This window comes from Hemicordylus capensis, chromosome 5, assembly GCF_027244095.1.
Source record: "Hemicordylus capensis ecotype Gifberg chromosome 5, rHemCap1.1.pri, whole genome shotgun sequence".
In the NCBI taxonomy this organism is placed as follows: domain Eukaryota; kingdom Metazoa; phylum Chordata; class Lepidosauria; order Squamata; family Cordylidae; genus Hemicordylus; species Hemicordylus capensis.
In genome coordinates, this window is record NC_069661.1 from 99,080,375 (window position 1) to 99,098,441 (window position 18,067).

An 18,067-nucleotide genomic window follows, 5' to 3' on the forward strand; every position below is an offset into this window, starting at 1 on the left:
ACATAGTAATACCAGGGGATAGCAGAATAGAAGAAAAAGAATAGAAAAAAATCACAAAATACGAAGATCTACAAATTGAAATTGAAAGGCTGTGGCAGAAAAAGACCAAAATAATCCCAGTGGTAATTGGCGCCCTGGGTGCAGTTCCAAAAGACCTTGAAGAGCACCTCAACACCATAGGGGCCACAGAAATCACCATCAGCCAATTACAAAAAGCAGCTTTAGTGGGAACAGCCTATATTCTGCGACGATATCTATAACAATTGACAATAAAATTCAGCCATCCCAGGTCCTTGGGAAGGACTCAATGTCTGGATAAAACAAACCAGTCAATAACACCTGTCTGACTGTGTAAACAAGAAATAATAATAATAATATTAGGGGCCACAGAAATCACCATCAGCCAATTACAAAAAGCAGCTTTACTGGGAACAGTATATATTTTGCGACGATATCTATAACAGCAACAACATTGATAATAAAATTCAGCCATCCCAGGTCCTTGGCGAGGACTCGATGTCTGGATAAAACAAACCAGTCAATAACACCTGTCTGACTGTGTAAATAAATAAATAATAATGATGATGCCTGGGGAATAGCCAACAGGAGCTGGGCAGTATCTGGTTTGGCAAATGCCATCCCTTAAGGTGCGAGGGTGTAAAAGATTCAGATAAAACAGAAGGGGACAGAGCAGAGTTACATCAAGAGCAGACTGAAGGCTGTGCCAGCTGATCAAAGAAATCAAAGAGCCAAAAGAAAGATAGTATACACCAGGTAAGAGATTCAGCATATAGGTGCTTATATGCCAATGCCAGAAGCCTCCAAGCCAAGATGGGTGAGCTGGAGTGCTTCGTTGCTAACACAGAAATAGATATAGTGGGCATAACAGAAACATGGTGGAACAGTGAGAACCAGTGGGACACAGTTATCCCTGGATATAATCTCTATAGAAAAGACAGGGAGGGATGCCTTGGAGGTGGAGTAGCACTGAATGTTAAAGAAAGGATAGAATATAACAAGCTAGAAAACCTAGGAGGACCAGAGTTCTTCACAGAAGCCCTGTTGGTGACAATACAAGGCCTGAAAAGGAACGTGCTACTGGGGATGTCTATCGCCCTCCAGATGAAAACGCTGACAGTGACTGGGAGTTGCAGGAGGAAATCAGGGAGGCGTCAAGGAGAGGCAGGGCAGTAATAATGGGTGACTTCAATTACCCATACATAGACTGGGTAAATTCACAGTCAGGTAATGACAAAGAGGTCAAATTTCTAGATACACTGAATGACTGTGCCCTAGAACAGTTGGTCTTGGAACCAACCAGAGAGAAGGTGACTTTGGACTTAATCCTAAGTGGAACCCAGGACCTGGTGCATGATGTCAGTGTCATCGAACCTTGAGGGAACAGTGACCATAGTGTGATCAAATTCAGCATACACGTGGGGAGAGAATCACCAAGGAAGTCTAACACAGACACAATGAATTTCAGAAGAGGAAACTTCTCCAAAATGAGGAGTATGGTGAAAAGAAAGCTAAAAGGGAAAACCAGGAGAGTCACTTTACTCCAGAATGCATGAATTTTACTCAAAACCACAATACTAGAAGCCAAGTTAGAATGTATACCAAAAAGGAGGAAAGGTACCACTAAGTCCTACCACTAAGCAGAGAGGGAAAGGGAGAGTCCATCTACCTCCCACCCAGTGCTGCCTGGAGTGAGAGACCAGGTGGGTGCTGGGGTTCCTTCTGCTGTTGCCTGCCTGCTTTTGCTTCCCCTGTGGGGCTGCAGCATCAAGTTAACATCTGTGGGAAGTGTGGGCAAGATTGGGACCAGCCCGAGTGACTCAGCTGTTCCTTGAGTCACCTGCTCAGTTTTAGGCTTTATAGGAATGTGCCTTGTGGCGGAGGGGTCGCCACCGAAGGGGCGACACCAAAGGGGGTTGCCCCTTTGGGGGAGAATGAGGGCGAAGGCTAGAGGGCTTCTCTTTAATTAGTTTTAAGCTATTTTAGACTTGGGTTGAAGTTGATGTAATGTGTTTGGGTTTGTCTGGAGATGGGGGGACAGGGGGCACCTTCGTTGACTATGGGGCAGCTATCCCAGTGGTGGTGAGGAATAGAAGTAACGTTGGCAGGTCAGCAGGCTGTTCCGGGGAAGGGTAGCCAGAAATTTAATATCTGTATCCCCTTCTGACTGTCCTGCCAGCTCTTTGATCTCAGGGAGCACTGCCAACAACCCACATAGCCTTTCCCTGCTCCTCTGTAATGCCAGGTCAGTCCAAAATAAATCTGAACTAATCATGATTTGATCATGGATGAAGGGGCTGAACTGGTATGTATTACTGAGACTTGGTTGGGGGAGGCTAGTCATCCAGTTTGGTCCCAGCTTCTTCCTCCAGGATATTCTGTAGAGGAGCAGGTGAGGGGATGTGGGCGGGGAGGTGGAGTGGCTGTGGTCTATAAGGATATCTCCCTTGCCAGGGTCCCTGTTAGGGTGTTGGATCATACTGAATGTGTGTGCCTGAGTTTGGGGACCAGGGATAGATTGGGACTTCTGTTGGTGTACCAATTGCCCCGCTGCCCAATGGAATCCCTTACTGAGCTCATGGACTTGGTTGCGGAACTCGCGTTGGAGTCTCCTAGACTTTTGGTGTGGGGGGACTTCAATGTTCATTTTGGGACCAATCTGTCCGGGGTAGCTCAGGAGTTCATAGCGGCCATGACAACTATGGGCCTATCCCAAGTGGGCTCTGGACCGATGCATATTGTAAGTCACACGCTTGATTTGGTCTTTTACTCTTATCAGGGTGGTGTTCTGTGGGTGGGGACTCCTGTGATTTCCCCATTGTCATGGATGGACCACCATTTGGTAAAGGCTGGACTTACAACCACTTCCCACCTCTGCAGGGGCGAGGGGCCCATTAGAATGGTCCGCCTGAAGAGGTTACTGGATCCAGTAAGATTCCAAGAAGCCTTGGAGGGATTCAGTGTTGGCTTTGCCGGTGATCCTGTTGATGCCCTGGTTGAGAAGTGGAACAACTTGCTCACCAGGGCAGCAGACACGACTGCTCCCAAGCTTCCCCTCCGATCTGCTTCAGATTTGGCCCCTTGGTATACAGAAGACCTATGGGGGCTGAAGCGGCAAGGTAGGTGACTGGAGCACAAGTGGAGGAAGACTCGACTAGAATCTGACAGATTGCGACATAGAGCACATCTAAAGATCTATGCTCAGGCAATACGTGTGGCAAAGAGGCGGTTATTTTCTGCCCGTATTGCCTCTGCGAGTTCACATCCAGCGGAGTTGTTCAAGGTTGTGAGGGGACTAGTATCAGCCCCCCTCCCTTGAAACAGAATTTGGAGTCATCAGTTACCCACTGTGATGTGTTTAAAGAGTTTTTCGCAGATAAAATCTCTTGGATTTGGGCCGACCTAGATGGACACTCCACAATTAATGTGATATCTGAGCTTGAGGTGCCCAACAACTCCTCTTATGTGATTCGACTGGATCAGTTTCAGTCTGTGACTCCTGAGGATGTGGACAAGCTGCTTGGAGTGGTGAGGTTTACCACTTGTTCTCTTGACACTTGTCCAACATGGCTTGTCCGATCTAGTAGGGATGTTGTTGTAGACAGCCTGGTGGAAATCATAAATGCTTCTCTGAGGGAGGGCCTCCTTGTCTTAAGGAGGCAATCATTAGACCTCTTCTAAAGAAGCTTACATTAGATACTTCAGAGTTGAGCAATTATAGGCCTGTTTCCAACCTCCCATGGCTGGGCAAGGTAATTGAGAGAGTGGTGGCCTCTCAGCTCCAGGCTCTTAGAGGAAACTGATTATCTAGACCAGGCCTGCTCAACTTAGGCCCCCCCAGCTGTTTTTGAACTACAACTCCCATAATCCCCAGCCACAGTGGCCAATAGCCTGGGATTATGGGAATTATAGGCCAACATCTGTAGGAGGGCCGAAGTTGAGCAGCCCTGATCTAGACCCATTTCAAACTGATTTTCAGGCGGGCTATGAGGTGGAGACTGCCTTGGTCAGCCTGATGGATGATCTCCAATTGGCAATTGACAGAGGAAGTGTGACTCTGTTGGTTGGTCCTTTTGGATCTCTCGGAGGCTTTTGATTCTATTGACCATAGTATTCTTCTGGAACGTCTGAGGGGGTTGGGGGTGGGAGGCACTGTTTTACAGTGGTTCCGCTTCTACCTCTCGGACAGATTCCAGATGGTGTTGATTAGAGACTGTTGCTCTTCAAAATCTGAGCTTAAGTATGGTGTCCCTCAAGGCTCCGTACTTTCTCCAATGCTTTTTAACAACTACATGAATCCGCTGGGAGAGATCATCAGGGGATTTGGAGCTGGGTGTGACCAGTACACTGATGACACCCAGATCTACTTCTCCATGTCAACTTCTTCAGGAGCTGGCATATCCTCCCTAAATGCCTGTCTGGAAGCAGTAATGGGCTGGATGAGGGAGAATATACTGAAGCTGAATCCAATACTTATTGTGCGGGGTTGAAACTCTTAGAGACGATTTTGATCTGCCTGTTTTAGATAGGGTCACACTTCCCCAAAAGGAACAGGTTCGCAGTCTGGGAGTACTACTGGATTCACACCTCTCCCTGATTGAGGTGGTGGCCAGGGGTGCTTTCTATCAGCTCCGGCTTATAGGCCAGTTGCGCCCGTTTCTCGAGATCAATGACCTCAAAGCAGTGGTACATCTGTTGGTAACCTCCAGACTTGAATTTTGTAATGCGCTTTACATGGGGCTGCCTTTGTACGTAGTCCAGAAACTTCAGTTGGTTCGGAACGTGGCAGCCAGGTTGGTCTCTGGGACATCTTGGAGAGACCATGTTACTCCTTTACTGATGGAGTTACACTGGCTGCCAATAGGTTTCCGGACAAAATACAAAGTGCTAGTTATAACTTGCAAAGCCCTAAATGGCTTAGGCCCTGGGTATTTAAGAGAGCGTCTTCTTTATTACAAGCCCCACCGCCCATTAAGGTCATCTGAGGAGGACCGTCTCCAGTTACCGTCAACCCATTTAGTGGCTACACAGAGACGGGACTTTTTGGTCGCTGCTCCAGGATTGTGGAATGCACTCCCTGCTGAGGTACGATCCTCCCCATCTCTGGCAATTTTCAAAAAACACCTGAAAACCCATCTTTTCGCCAAAGCTTTCTCAGTTTCCTAATATTTTTGGGTCTTAATCGCTCTGGTTTATTTTAAAATTGTTTTAAAGTTTGTGTTATGTTTTTAATTGGTCTTATGTTATTGTAAACCACCCAGAGACTAAAGTTTGGGGCGGTGTACAAATCTGATAGATAGATAGATAGATAGATAGATAGATAGATAGATAAGTAAGTAAGTCCAGGAGGATGCCAGCATGGCTAACAGGTAAAGTCAAGGAAGCCATAAAGGAGAAGACTTCCTTCCGAAATTGGAAGGCCTGTCCAAATGAAGAGAACAGAAAGGAACACAAACTTTGGCAACAGAAATGCAAGGTGACAATAAGGGAGGCAAAAAAAGAGTTTGAGGAACATTTAGCTAAAAGCATCAAGGGGAATAACAAAAACTTCTTTAAAAACATCAGAAGCAGGAAACCTGCCAGGGAGGCCATTGGACCGTTTGACAATGGGGGAATGAAAGGGATTATTAGGAGGATATGGAGGTTGCAGAGAAGCTAAATGAGTTCTTTGCATCTGTCTTCACAGCAGAGGATACTGAGCATATACCTGTTCTTGAACCAGGCTTTTTGGGGACAGAAGCTAAAGAACTGAGTCAGACAGAAGCGACAAGAGTTGATGTTCTAAACTGTCTGGAAAAACTAAAGACTAGCAAATTGCCAGGGCCAGACGGCATCCATCCAAGAGTCCTTAAAGAACTCAAATGTGAAATTGCTAACCTCCTTGCCAAAATATATAACTTATTCCTACAATTAGGCTCTGTACCATAGGACTGGACAGTAGCAAATGTAGCACCGATTTCCAAAAAGGGATCTAAAGGCGATCTGGGAAATTACAGGCCAGTTAGTTTAACGTCCATTCCAGGCAAATTGCTGGAAAGCATCCTCAAGGATAAAACTGTAAAGCACATTGAACAACAGGCCCTGCTGGAGGAGAACCAGCATGGCTTCTGCAAAGGTATATCTTGCCACACAAACCTGTTGGAGTTATTTGAGAGTGTCAACAAGTGTGTGGATCAAGGTGATCCAGTTGACATAGTATACCTGGACTTCAAAAAGCTTTCGACAAAGTTCCTCAACTTAGCTGTCATAGGATAAGGGGACAAGTACATGTGTGGATTGCTAACTGGTTGAAACACAGGAAACAGAGGGTAGGGATAAATGGAGAGTTTTCACAATGGAGGGAAATAAGAAGTGGGGTCCTTCAGGCATCTGTACTGGGACCGGTGCTTTTTAATTTATTCATAAATGATCTAGAAGTAGGGGTAAGCAGCAAGGTGTGGCCAAATTTACAGATATATCAAACACTTTTGGGTAGTGAAATCCAAAACAGATTGTGAGGAGCTCCAAAAGGATCTCTCCAAACTGGGTGAGTGGGCGACCAAATGGCAAATGAGGTTCAGTGTTGGTAAGTGTAAAGTGATGCACATTGTGATGAAAACCCCCAACTTCATATATACATTGATGGGATCTGAGCTGTCGGTGACTGACCAGGAGAGGGATCTTGGGGTTGTGGTGGACAGCTCGTTGAAAATGTCGACTCAATGTGCAGCAGCTGTGAAAAAGGCCAATTCCATGCTAGGGATCATTAGAAATGGGATTGAAAATAAAACTGCTAATATAACGCCATTATACAAAACCATGGTGTTGCTACACTTGGGAGTATTGTGTACAATTCTGGCCACCACATCTAAAGGAGGACATTGTAGAACTGGAAAAGGTACAGAAGAGGGCAACCAAGATGATCAGGGGCCTAGAGCACCTTCATTATGAGGCAAGACTACAACACCTGGGGCTATTTAGTTTAGAAAAAAGATGGATTGAGAGCGCCTGAAGAGGGCTCTAATGAGACTGAAAATGAGATTAAATATCACCTAATTTTCTCTGAACTATGTCCCACGTCCAGTGTTTTCAAGTTCATAAGGATATACTATATTCTTTTCTAATTCTTGGCAGAGGAAGGTCTTATTTTTCTTTATATTTCACCTTCCTTCCACGGAACTCACCTCTCATCATTCCCAGACTGCAACTCGATTCCCTGTCACAATGGCTGACAACCACTGTGGCTGGAATGATGGGGGTTGTAGTCCAATCATATCTGGGGACCCAAGGCTGGGAAATCCCTGCTAGATACACAGAGAGGGAGCAGCTCTCTTATGCATGGGTCTTCCCCAGCTCTACCTGGAGATGACAGGGGCCGAATTTGGGACCTTCTTCATGCAAAGCAGGTGCTCCGCCACCAAGCTGTAGCTCTTCCATATGAAATGGTAAAAGATGACTTGTGTTCACTTCCTACTAAGATTGCCACATCTAAGTGATGCAAAGGAGATCTTGGCACAGTATGCTAAAATCCTGATGACTTGTTTTCTTATGACGTTTATACAGAAATAATATAACAATGCTTTTTAGGGCCATGTTTATTTCTGACTCAGTACATTTCCACGATTTTAACTGGTTCCTCAGACTAGCCACCAGAGGGCATCATAGGCTTTCTATATAGTGGCCACCGTTGATACCAAAGTCCTGTCACACACATTTGAATGAGTCATCGGTTGCCATGGATTCGGTTTTGATTTCATGCAGATTTAGGCCTTGTTGCATGAAAGAGGGCTTGTGAGCAAGACTGAGCTATAAACCATGTCCAGTAGGTAAACAAACGATCATTTTTAAAGCAAATTAACCCTTACTGATAAAACGGAGTGAAATATATTATTTCAATTTCATTTGTATTGTTCCATCCTAGTCAGGATTTGATGCATTTTCTTAGATGGCATAGGAAGTCATAATAAAGCAGTGTATGTCCCTAGGAGATAAAACATGCATGAACAGGCAAACACCATGTTTTTATGAATACTGTTTTAGCAGTTCCATCATGCATCTCTTTTTAGTGCATCCGTTTTTACAGACCATAAGCAATACACATTAAACAGTCTACTCTTCACCCTTCTCCTCTCCTCCGGATTAGCTGGCTATGTATTGATACTTAGCGCACTAATCTCCTAAATCTGACAGGTCTCAGAAAATTAGTACTGAATACTCCTATCAAAACTAGGGGTGTGCAGAACATTCTGTGGTCAAAACGTTTCCATGGCTTTTCGAGCATTCTGACCTCAGAACAGAAAACCCTTAGAAAAGGGGTCCTGTTCCAAGCTCGGAACTAAACAACCCATTCTGAGGCAGAATGTACAGATCCCGGTCCGAATGCCATTTTGGATTCTAAAATGGCCACTGCGCATGCATGGATTGGGGGTCATTCCATCAGAGCAACCAGCTCACCCAGTTACTCTGACTGAATGCTTTGTGCATTTTGTGTTCCGTTCTGCATTAGGAACGGAAAATGCATTTCATGCACATCACTAATCAAAACTAATAGGTCATGTAAACGTGTCCCATTAATTTCAATAAGACATCTTACGAGTAACTTAGTGTGGATGTGAGCCAGTGACTGTAGTAGCCTTCCTTCCTAACTGTAACAGTTAAATTTCTGGTTCTATGTATATAGGTGTACACACACACACTTAAATGGTGCAATTACGAGATGGGCTATTCCAATCACTGGTTTATATCCAGATTAAGTTACAGGAGATGAGGTGCTGCTGTTCAAAGGAACATTTAAAAAAAATCCGATTGGTATGCACAAATCCAAAGCCTCTTTGGGCATGAGGAACTAGCTGTACAGTTCCTCGGATCCAGTCCAAAGGCAGCACCATTCTGTATATACAGGCAAAATTACAGATCAATAGCTTCAGGATAACCTTGTTTATTCAGAAGCAAACCTGGTTGCAACACAACTTATTTCCAAGGAAGTCTGTTTAGGAGTGCCTCTTAACATGCCATCTCCATCCTAAGCATTGTGTCTAAATCAAAGTGGACTCCACTGAGTTAAATGGGATTTACTTCCAAGAAAGTGTTGATTTGGGCCTGACAGTACACCTCTATAAGAGGTACGTGGCATGGACTGACCAACAGTACAGAAATGAAGTAGTGCTTATGAGGTGATAGGAATAATAATGTAGGAAAGGAAAGATTGTGCTGGTGAGTTGTTGTCGACTCCTGGCGACCAGAGAGCCATGTAGTTTTCTTGGTAGAATATAGGAGTGGTTTACCATTGCCTCCCACCCGCGCAGTATGAGATGATACCCTTGCCATTGTCACTGAAGTGAGCATCTGCCTCCAGCACCTTCCTATATCGCTGCTGCCTGATATAGGTGACTACAAATATATCTTTACTAGCCGCAGTCTGGGAAGCACATTGGCAGGGATTTGGACTAACAGCCTCTTGCTCCCTAGGCAAGCTGTTTCCCCTCTGCGTCACCACAGTGGAAGCTCAAAAAGGAGAAAGTAGCCGGGCAAATACATTTCATTCCTTGGAGAGTCTGACAAAGGCTCCCTGACCCTTTAAAAACCAGGCTGACCGCATGGTTATTTTTCAACAGTCCTGAGAACTCCCCCAGACTAAGTCTCCATTTGCCTAGTCCATCTAAGTCATGTTTCCTACATTACCTGCATTCCTGCAGGTACAAGCCTAATGGCCCAGTTCCTCCTGGATCCATGTGAAAGCCACAGAGGTCCCCAATCTGGAATTCCATTCAAGAGACTCCTGACCTTCCCAGGATTCACCATGTCCTGTATGGCTCCTATCTAGAACCCTCTTGCATTCTTTTGTTTCCTTAAACACCTTCATTGTCATCCTATTCAAAGTGTCAATGACTGAACATTAACAAAGGAAGCCAAGCTGGCCTCCTCTTAAACCTATAAGCTGAAAGCCCAGTTAAATACAAGTCTAGAATATTTAAGAGAGCATCTCCTTTGTCATGAACCCTCTGGCCTATTAAGATCATCTGGAGCGGAGGTGTCCAGTTATGGCTACCATCGGCTCTTCTGGTGGCTACTCAGCACCGGGCCTAACCTGTGGATGCCCCAGAGCTCTGGAACGCACTCCCTCTTAAAATCAGAGTTTCTAAGTATCTGGCTATACTTAGACCTGTAAGACACACCTGTTTTCTCAGATTTTTAATTTTCATGGGTTTTATATCATAATTATTTTAATCATTTTATCCTGTTTTTATATTGGTTGTATTTTAACTTATGCACTCCACCTAAGGATGCACATGTCAGGCAGTATAGAAATATGATTTTTTTTTAAAAGAACAACTAGGAAAAACCCAAAAGGGGCACATTCTAAGGACTTGTCCTGGAACCACCAGATCTCTCTCAGACCCATCTCCCCTGGACCAGGTCATTAGAGAGGGTGATTCTTTCTTCAATGAGCCTCGAGGGTCTTGTATATTTTATCCCGCCTTCCACTTCCCATCAAGGTCAAGTATTTGCACCCAGACACATATGCCATCTAGTGTGTGCTGTGTCACATGGGAATTGCCTGAATGTTCATATGATCTAATGATTTCAGCCTCACTCTTGACCTTGCCAAAGTCACCCACTGAGCTCATTGCTGAGCTGAGATTCGAACCAGGGACTTTTTGGTTGACAGCTTGGTCAGAGCTTAGCCGCTCTGCGACACTAGCACTCAATACAGTCACTTCGTCCACTTCGTCAAGCAGTGAGAAAAACACAATTTGTGCAAAGGCCCGTGGAGAAGACTGAGGCTACTGCTGATAAGACTAACATGCCCTTAATTTTGCTTCCATGCTGCCAGATGCCTGAGCTACAAAGGGCTGAGTTCACAAAGCTTTTTAACTTTTCGTCTCTCGCTAGCATATAAAGAGCAGGGATGTATTGGTCTGTCTCAGCCTTACCATTCTCTTCGTGGCCATATTCCTGCCCTGAAATGCTGCATCTCCGGAAAACCATTTTGTTCTCAGTGAGTGTTCCAGTCTTATCGGAGAAAATGTACTCAATCTGTCCAAGGTCTTCAGCAATATTCAGTGAGCCACAATGAATCCTGGAATCTCTCTTTTCACTGTACAAATCAATGTCATTCTGGATAAAATAGACTTGTCCCAATTTGACCAATTCAATGGAAGCATAAAGAGAAATGGGGATCAAGACCTGTCAAGGCAAAAATAGGTGGATTTAGTAAGGCTTACTTATAAGGTCAGATCCTGCTCTCAGAAAAGAGTCTCAATCATTTCCATCAAATTCAGATTATTTTAGGAGGGTCTGCCCTGGTTTGCATTTGAATGGGAGACTACATGTGAGCACTGTAAGATATTCGTCTTAGGGGATGGGGCCACTCTGGGAAGAGCTTCTTCATGCTTGCATGCAGAAGGCTCCAAGTTCCCTCCCTGGCATCTCCAAGATACGGCTGAGAGAGACTCCTGCCACCAACCTTGGAGAAGCTGCTGCCAATCTGTCTAGACAATACTGAGTTAAATGGACCAAAGATCTGACTCGCTATAGAGCAGCTTCCTATGTTCCTAGTATAGACAACCCACCATTCCATTGCATATAGTAATGCCCAGGGCATATTAAAATAAATACATATTTAACTGGGTCCCAGAGCACAGTGTTTTGCAAACTGCTCACAATGAGCAACTGAAGGACTGTGCACCCTCTCCCATCAGCCGGATTGTAAAATGCCTCTCACCACTCAGAACAGCTGCTGGAGCTGATGCTGAGCAGATAGAATGGTGGTGGAAAAGAGTTCCTTTCAACTATCAACACCTTGGTGCAAGCCCTAAAATGCTTTCAATCAGATTTGTCACAAATGTCCCTTCACCTCTGCTCCAGCTGTCTTCTTTACTGTTTCAAAGCCACCAGCTCTTTAGAAAACCAGAAGGCTGACTGAGCTCTCCAACATGAGAGAAAGCATTTAGGTGTGAATGTGTCAACCACCCATGCCATTTCCCCATTCCAGGGCTTTATCAGATACATCAGCTTTAGTAGCAGGATTCCTCAGGATACAAATCCCTCTGGGAACAGATCAATAGGTCATTCACATCTGCAGAGGCTAGGAGTCCAAGTAAGTTTAAACCCGATCAAACACATCAGGAGGTAATCTGTCCATGACAAAGGAACTATATTAAGTTCCTCAGCCCACAAATAATCATCCTATTCAATACAAAGCACCAAATCCAGCATGTTCCCTGGCAGACTGGTGGCACCAGATTCATCAGCTGAGAGAGACTGATAGTGGTCATGTAAGTCATGAAGTGCTGAGTACAACAGATGGAGATGATGCCATGGAATGAATGCTCCCACAACCACCAGCCTGGGAAACTCCAGCACCACCAAGGATTACCTCCATTAGCTCAGGCAGGGAAGCAATGAGGTAGGAGTGTGCAGGAACTGGTTTGGTACTCCTTACCTTGACACTCCAGAGAGTTTGGTACTCCGTATCTCAGCAGAGTCTACCATGGAGGTGGTGGAGACATTGGCAGTGAGGGTGAGCAGGGACCCTCCCAAGCTGCGGCCTGGGCTGTCCTTCATGAGATTGGCAGGGGGCTTGCAAGAACTCGCACCGCCACCGATGTCTCCGCCACCTCCACAGTGGACACCGCTAAGGTATGGCGTACCCTTTCTCTCCCCCCTCCCCACCACTGGCCTTTAGGATAAGGAATGTCTTACATGTAAAGGGTAATCCTCACTGGATTCCTCCAACAGAACCCAAATCTGTTCTGCACACCCACAATCAGATGCAAACACTCAAAATTTGGTTATTTTTAGACAGCACACCTGGATAGAAGGATCAAATCATGATATGCCACTTGGACCCACTCCACCACCAGGTTATTCTAGCTTTCCAGTGATAAAAATGAAATGGAATAGAGCAACCTAAGATATTACCTGCAATAAAATTACTGCTGACCAAAACTTATAAAATGCACCCAATAATGGAGACATCTGTGTTCCACTGCTTTCAGGGATATCATAGATGGCATCTGGATGCTCATACAACCAAAACCAATGACCTTTTAAAAATAAGCAAAAGAACAATTAGGAAAATCAAACTACAAGTGGCATTGTAATTCAAGGCTCTGATATTAGCCTAGTGCAAAAAAACCTACACCCATAACTTTGGTTCTTCTAGTGGTCATCTGTACTTCTACACAAATGGGCTATGTGCCTGTGCAGAGACCTTGTCAGAATCTAACAATCTAATCAATTCTCCTGCTTTGGGTGGGAACCCCGTCCCCAGCTGCTATATGTGGCTGCGCCACTCCTCATCCCCTCAGTCACAGAGTCCCGCTTCAGTGAACCCCGCAGGGAGGATGGGAGGGTGTGTAGAAGTACAGATGACCACTAGAAGAACCAAAGTTACAGGTGAGTAACCTGTAGTTCTTCGACGTGGTCTTTGTCTTCTACACAGATGGGCGCATAACAAGCTAGCACCCAAGGAGGAGGGAAGAACAGAAGCAATATAATCTGCCAGAATTTTTTAATTTCAGAAACGAATACATCAACTGAAAATGGATTGCAGGACACTCCTGCTAAATACAGCATCATTCTGTGCCCTGGTATCAATTGCATAATGGCAGATAAAGGAATGGGGCAAAGCCCAAGTAGCTGCCTGACACATAGCATCCAATGGGACCGCCCGATCAAAGGCCACAGAGGCCACCACGGACCTAACAGAGTGTGCTTTAACCATAGCAGGCAACTGCTTATGAGCCAATTGATAGCAAAGTTCAATTGTGGAATCTATCCACTGAGACATGGACTGGGCCGAATCTTGGAGACTTTTATGTGGCCCATTGTACAAAACAAACAAGGAAGGAGATTTTCTCCCCTCAGCAGACCTCTGAACATAGAAAGACAGTGCCCTTCTGACGTTTAAATGGTGTAACCTCCTTTCCGCATCCAATGAAGGATTTGGGAAAAACACGGGCAAAGTGAGTGGGGACAAACGATGAAACATGGACTTCACTTTGGGCAGGAACTGGACAGCTGGCCTGAGTACAACCTTGTCCTTATGGAACTGAAGGTACGGCTAGTCAACCTTTAGGGCCCTTAACTCACTTACCCTCCTGGTGGAGGTAATGGCCACCAAAAAAGCGACTTTCCAAGTCAGGAGACGGGGATCAATTGAAGCCAAAGGCTCAAACGGTGGTCGTAGTAGACCAGCCAAGACTACTGACAGGTCCCAAGCTGGTGACATAACTGGATCATCTGGGAACATGTGTGTCAAACCTTTCAGAAAACTTTTTGCTACTGGATCTGTAAACCATGAAATCTGGTCAAAGGAGGACCATGCCACAATGGCAACCAAATACACCTTAAGGGATGAAAGCTTTAAACCAGATTCCTTAAGGGACAACAGATAATTACATATATCTTATACAGATGGGTTAAACGCATCAAACCCATGCAGGGAAGCGAATGAACAGAAAAGAGTCCACTTGTAATCATATGCCTTCCATGTGGACTGCTTTCTAGCAGCAACCAAAATTTCCTCAAATTTCAACAGGAAGTTGGCAGGACCTTCCATGCTGTCAAGTGGAGGGACTGAACATCCGGGTGCAGTGCCCATCCCTGTTCCTGAGACAGCAGGTCTGGCAAGGCAGGCAAGCGTTTTCATTCTACCGCCAAACACGTCAGGGTTGGAAACCAAGGCCTCCTAGGCTACTACGGGGCTATCAGGATTGCCCTGGCCCAATCCACCCTCAGTTTGTGCAGGACCCTTGGAATGAGGGGAAGCAGGGGAAACACATACAGAAGAGGACTTGTCCAGGACAGGACAAAGGCATCACCCAGAGAACACTCACCCTCTTCGCCCCTGGAGCAGTAGAGGGCACATTGTGTATTGTCCCAGAATGCAAATAGACCCCCCCAAGTTATAAATATGTCCCTCAAAACACCCTGATGCAATGGCCACTCGTGGGAGACCACTGTCATCCTGCTCAGAGTGTCTGCTTGAACATTCAGGGAACCTTGTATGTGAATCGCCTGAGGCGTCACCGCATGTGCCATGCACTAATGCCAAAAGTTCAGGGATAGAAACAGCAGGCTCCTCGACGATGTGCCGCCTTGTCGATTGACGTAGGCTTTCGCCGTCGTATTGTCAGTTTGTATAGTCACTGCATGACCCTCAAGCATGGGCGAGAAGCCTTTGATAGTGTGGGAAATGGCCAATAGCTCCAAATAATTGATGTGCTGGGTCCTTTCTTTGGGGGACTAGTGTCCACTCAGACGAAGCCCATCCAGGTATGCCCCCGAACTGAGTTCCAGTGCATATGTCCTGACCACCCACCAGGTTCGAGGGGCTTAAAAGGAGTACCGACACTCAAGTGCTGAAACTCTGTCCACCACTCCACCGCCACCCTCTCCCATTGAGGGGGTGCGCACTCTAGATGGCCTGGATTCCGAAGGGGATTGAACATGTCTAAAAACCATCTCTGAAGGATGCACATTCAAAGACACGCTTGAGGTAGAACATAGGTACTCAATGCCATGTGACTCAACAGGCACTGTATAGAACACATAGTCTAGAAAAACGGCCACCAGTTTCTGGAGAGTAACTATACGGCCCATCAAAAGAAAGACTTTTTCCAAGGTCGTGTCAAAAATCAGTCCAATAAACTGAATTTGACGGGTGGGTTCCAACTGAGATTTTTTGAAGTTTATTTGGAAATCCAGCTCCTGTAGGGTATCTATCACAATCTCGAGAGCATCCAGGACCGCACACCTGGTGTTCACCACAATGAGCCAGTTATCTAGTTATGGAAGCAGCTGCAAATCTTGCTCCTGCAGAAACACCACCACTGGGGCCAGACATTTCGTAAAGACCCTTAGTGCGGTCGTGAGGCAGAACGGCAAGGACTTGAACTGATAGGGGAGCCCCCCTATCTGAAACTGCTGGAAGCGTTGGTGTTGAGGGCATATCAAAACATGATAATACACATCTTTTATGGAATTCAGTGATTCCATAAATCAGTTGGGTGCTGTGTGAAATTCTTTTTGTCTGTCCTACATTTCCTGGCAATCAGTTTCATGGGATGACCCCTTCTTTATTTATTTATTTTTATTTTTATGTTATTACTGTTATGGGAAAGGGAGAAAAACTGTTCTCCGACCACTCCCCCCCCACATCATGCATAATGGTGCATAATGTTTTATTTCAATGTATTGCTGATGCAGAAATTACTGAATTTCAGATATGATGAAATCAATACCATCATCACAGGCATTGTATGATTTTTGCATCATCCAGACACCATATCTGATTGATTGGACATGTAATACATGTTTGAAAGCATATATGTTTTGGAATTGTGCAATTTGCGAGCATGTTTAGTCAGAAATAGGTTTCACTTATTTCAGTGGGGTGTGTTTTCAAGTATAGGATTGCAGCCCTGATTTATGGAATTCAGTGCCATAAGATGTGGTGATGGCCACTAACTTGGATGGCTTAAAAAGAGACAAATCCACAGAGGACAAGTCTCTCAATGACTACTAGCCTTGATGGCTATATGTCATCTCCAGATTGAGAGGCAATGTGTCTCTGAATATGTAGGGAACAATGTTGGGAGCGGAGGTATGTTCTTATCTCCTGCTTGTGGGCTTCCCAGAGGCATCTAGTTGGTCACTGTAGGAAACTGGATGCTGGAGTAGTTGGACCTTGGCCACCTTACAATAATATGAAGGACTAATAGGGCTCTTCTTATGTCCTTATATAAACTTTAGCGCATTTAAAGTAGCTGCAGTTATATTTATACAGCAAGGTCTCCCTGTGAGTAAAATTCTTATTGACTTGTAGTGGCAAATGAAGTGAAAGTTAGTCACAGGAACACAATGTTGACCAAAATGCTTTAGACAAAGATTCTAAGAACTGCATTTTAGAATGGAGCTCTCTTAACTATTTAACAATAGTTAAACAGAAGTCATTCTGGTCTTCAAAACTATCAAATTAGAAGGAACTGATTGCTCTCTAAAGAAAGTCATGTTTTAGTTGAGAGGAATAGTAAGAGAAAGACTACAGTGTTTTACAGTGTGGAACTTTAATATGTGGCTGGGAAAGAATTCCATGGACGTCATTAAAAGCAGTTACTCTGCACTCTCAGACAAAAGAACATAGGCATATATACATACTAAAAGAAATATATAAGAGGAAATAACAAAGACCCAACTGCTGCATTGAGTGTATGAATGCAAACTGAAAAGTCCTTTATTGTTTCCTGAAGATCAGTATATCGGAGCTATGGCACATTATGTCACCAAAAAACCAGGTCTTGCTGCCAGCTCTCAGATGATGCAATCTTATAGTTTTGTCTTAACTATACAGGGCCTTGAAAGATAATTTTGGAAAGATATGCTTGTGAGAAAGTTAAAAAGGTGAAGCAGAACCCTTCAGGAGATTCTTGGTGACCCTGTTGCAACCATCAAGCATGTTGTGAGGCCCAGTGGAGAGATGGTTCTCTGGAAGCAAGAGATGGCCAGTTCAATCTGTGCTTGACTGAGAAGTTGCTCAGAGAAGCCATGGCAGGGACTTTATGGGACGAGGTGAAACCTTATTGGTTCCTTGGGTCCCCTGATGCCTGCTGAGTTGGTAAGTGAAATACAACTCCTTTGGTCATCTGCAGTGGTGTGGATAGGTAGTTTTGGTGGACCAAAAATTACTAAATGCTATCATAAAATCCTTTAAACAGAAAGCAAGTCCTAATCAGACCAAGAAGGAGAATATCCTGTTAAGTTCATTGGATTCTACTCTTAACTTACCCACAGCTGCTACCAAACACATCACAACCAGAAGCACAACACACCAGATGACATCGCCGTTAAGCCTCTTCTCTAGTTTACTTCGTTTGTAACGACACCCTGTGGTGTTCAGCATTGATTTGGTTTCATGACCTTCCGACACATAAAACACATTCAATCCTTTAATGCAATCTCAGATTTCAAATATATCCAACAAAAGCTACATGCAGTCAGATGTTTAGATGATGTTTATACTAAATATTCTGATCTTTGTGAAATTTGTCCTTGGGATTCTTAA

At 44.8% G+C, this 18,067-nt stretch overlaps 1 protein-coding gene across 10 annotated transcripts in view; it reads right to left on the reverse strand.

The window, feature by feature from the left end:
• Positions 1 to 18,067, reverse strand: part of ATP10D (ATPase phospholipid transporting 10D (putative)) — a 120,962-nt gene that overhangs the window by 46,982 nt on the left and 55,913 nt on the right. For 9 of the 10 annotated variants that reach the window (XR_008308752.1, XM_053256941.1, XM_053256934.1 and 6 more), the window contains 3 exons: positions 17,791 to 17,922; positions 12,922 to 13,046; positions 10,932 to 11,184 (listed from right to left, as the gene is read on the reverse strand). Coding sequence is in view for 9 of the 10 variants with exons in the window: in XM_053256941.1 (XP_053112916.1) it covers positions 10,932 to 11,184; positions 12,922 to 13,046; positions 17,791 to 17,922 (510 nt within the window). In the remaining variant the exon portion in view is untranslated. The remainder of the gene's footprint in view (positions 1 to 10,931; positions 11,185 to 12,921; positions 13,047 to 17,790; positions 17,923 to 18,067) is intronic. The other variant, XM_053256942.1, reaches the window with a different exon arrangement.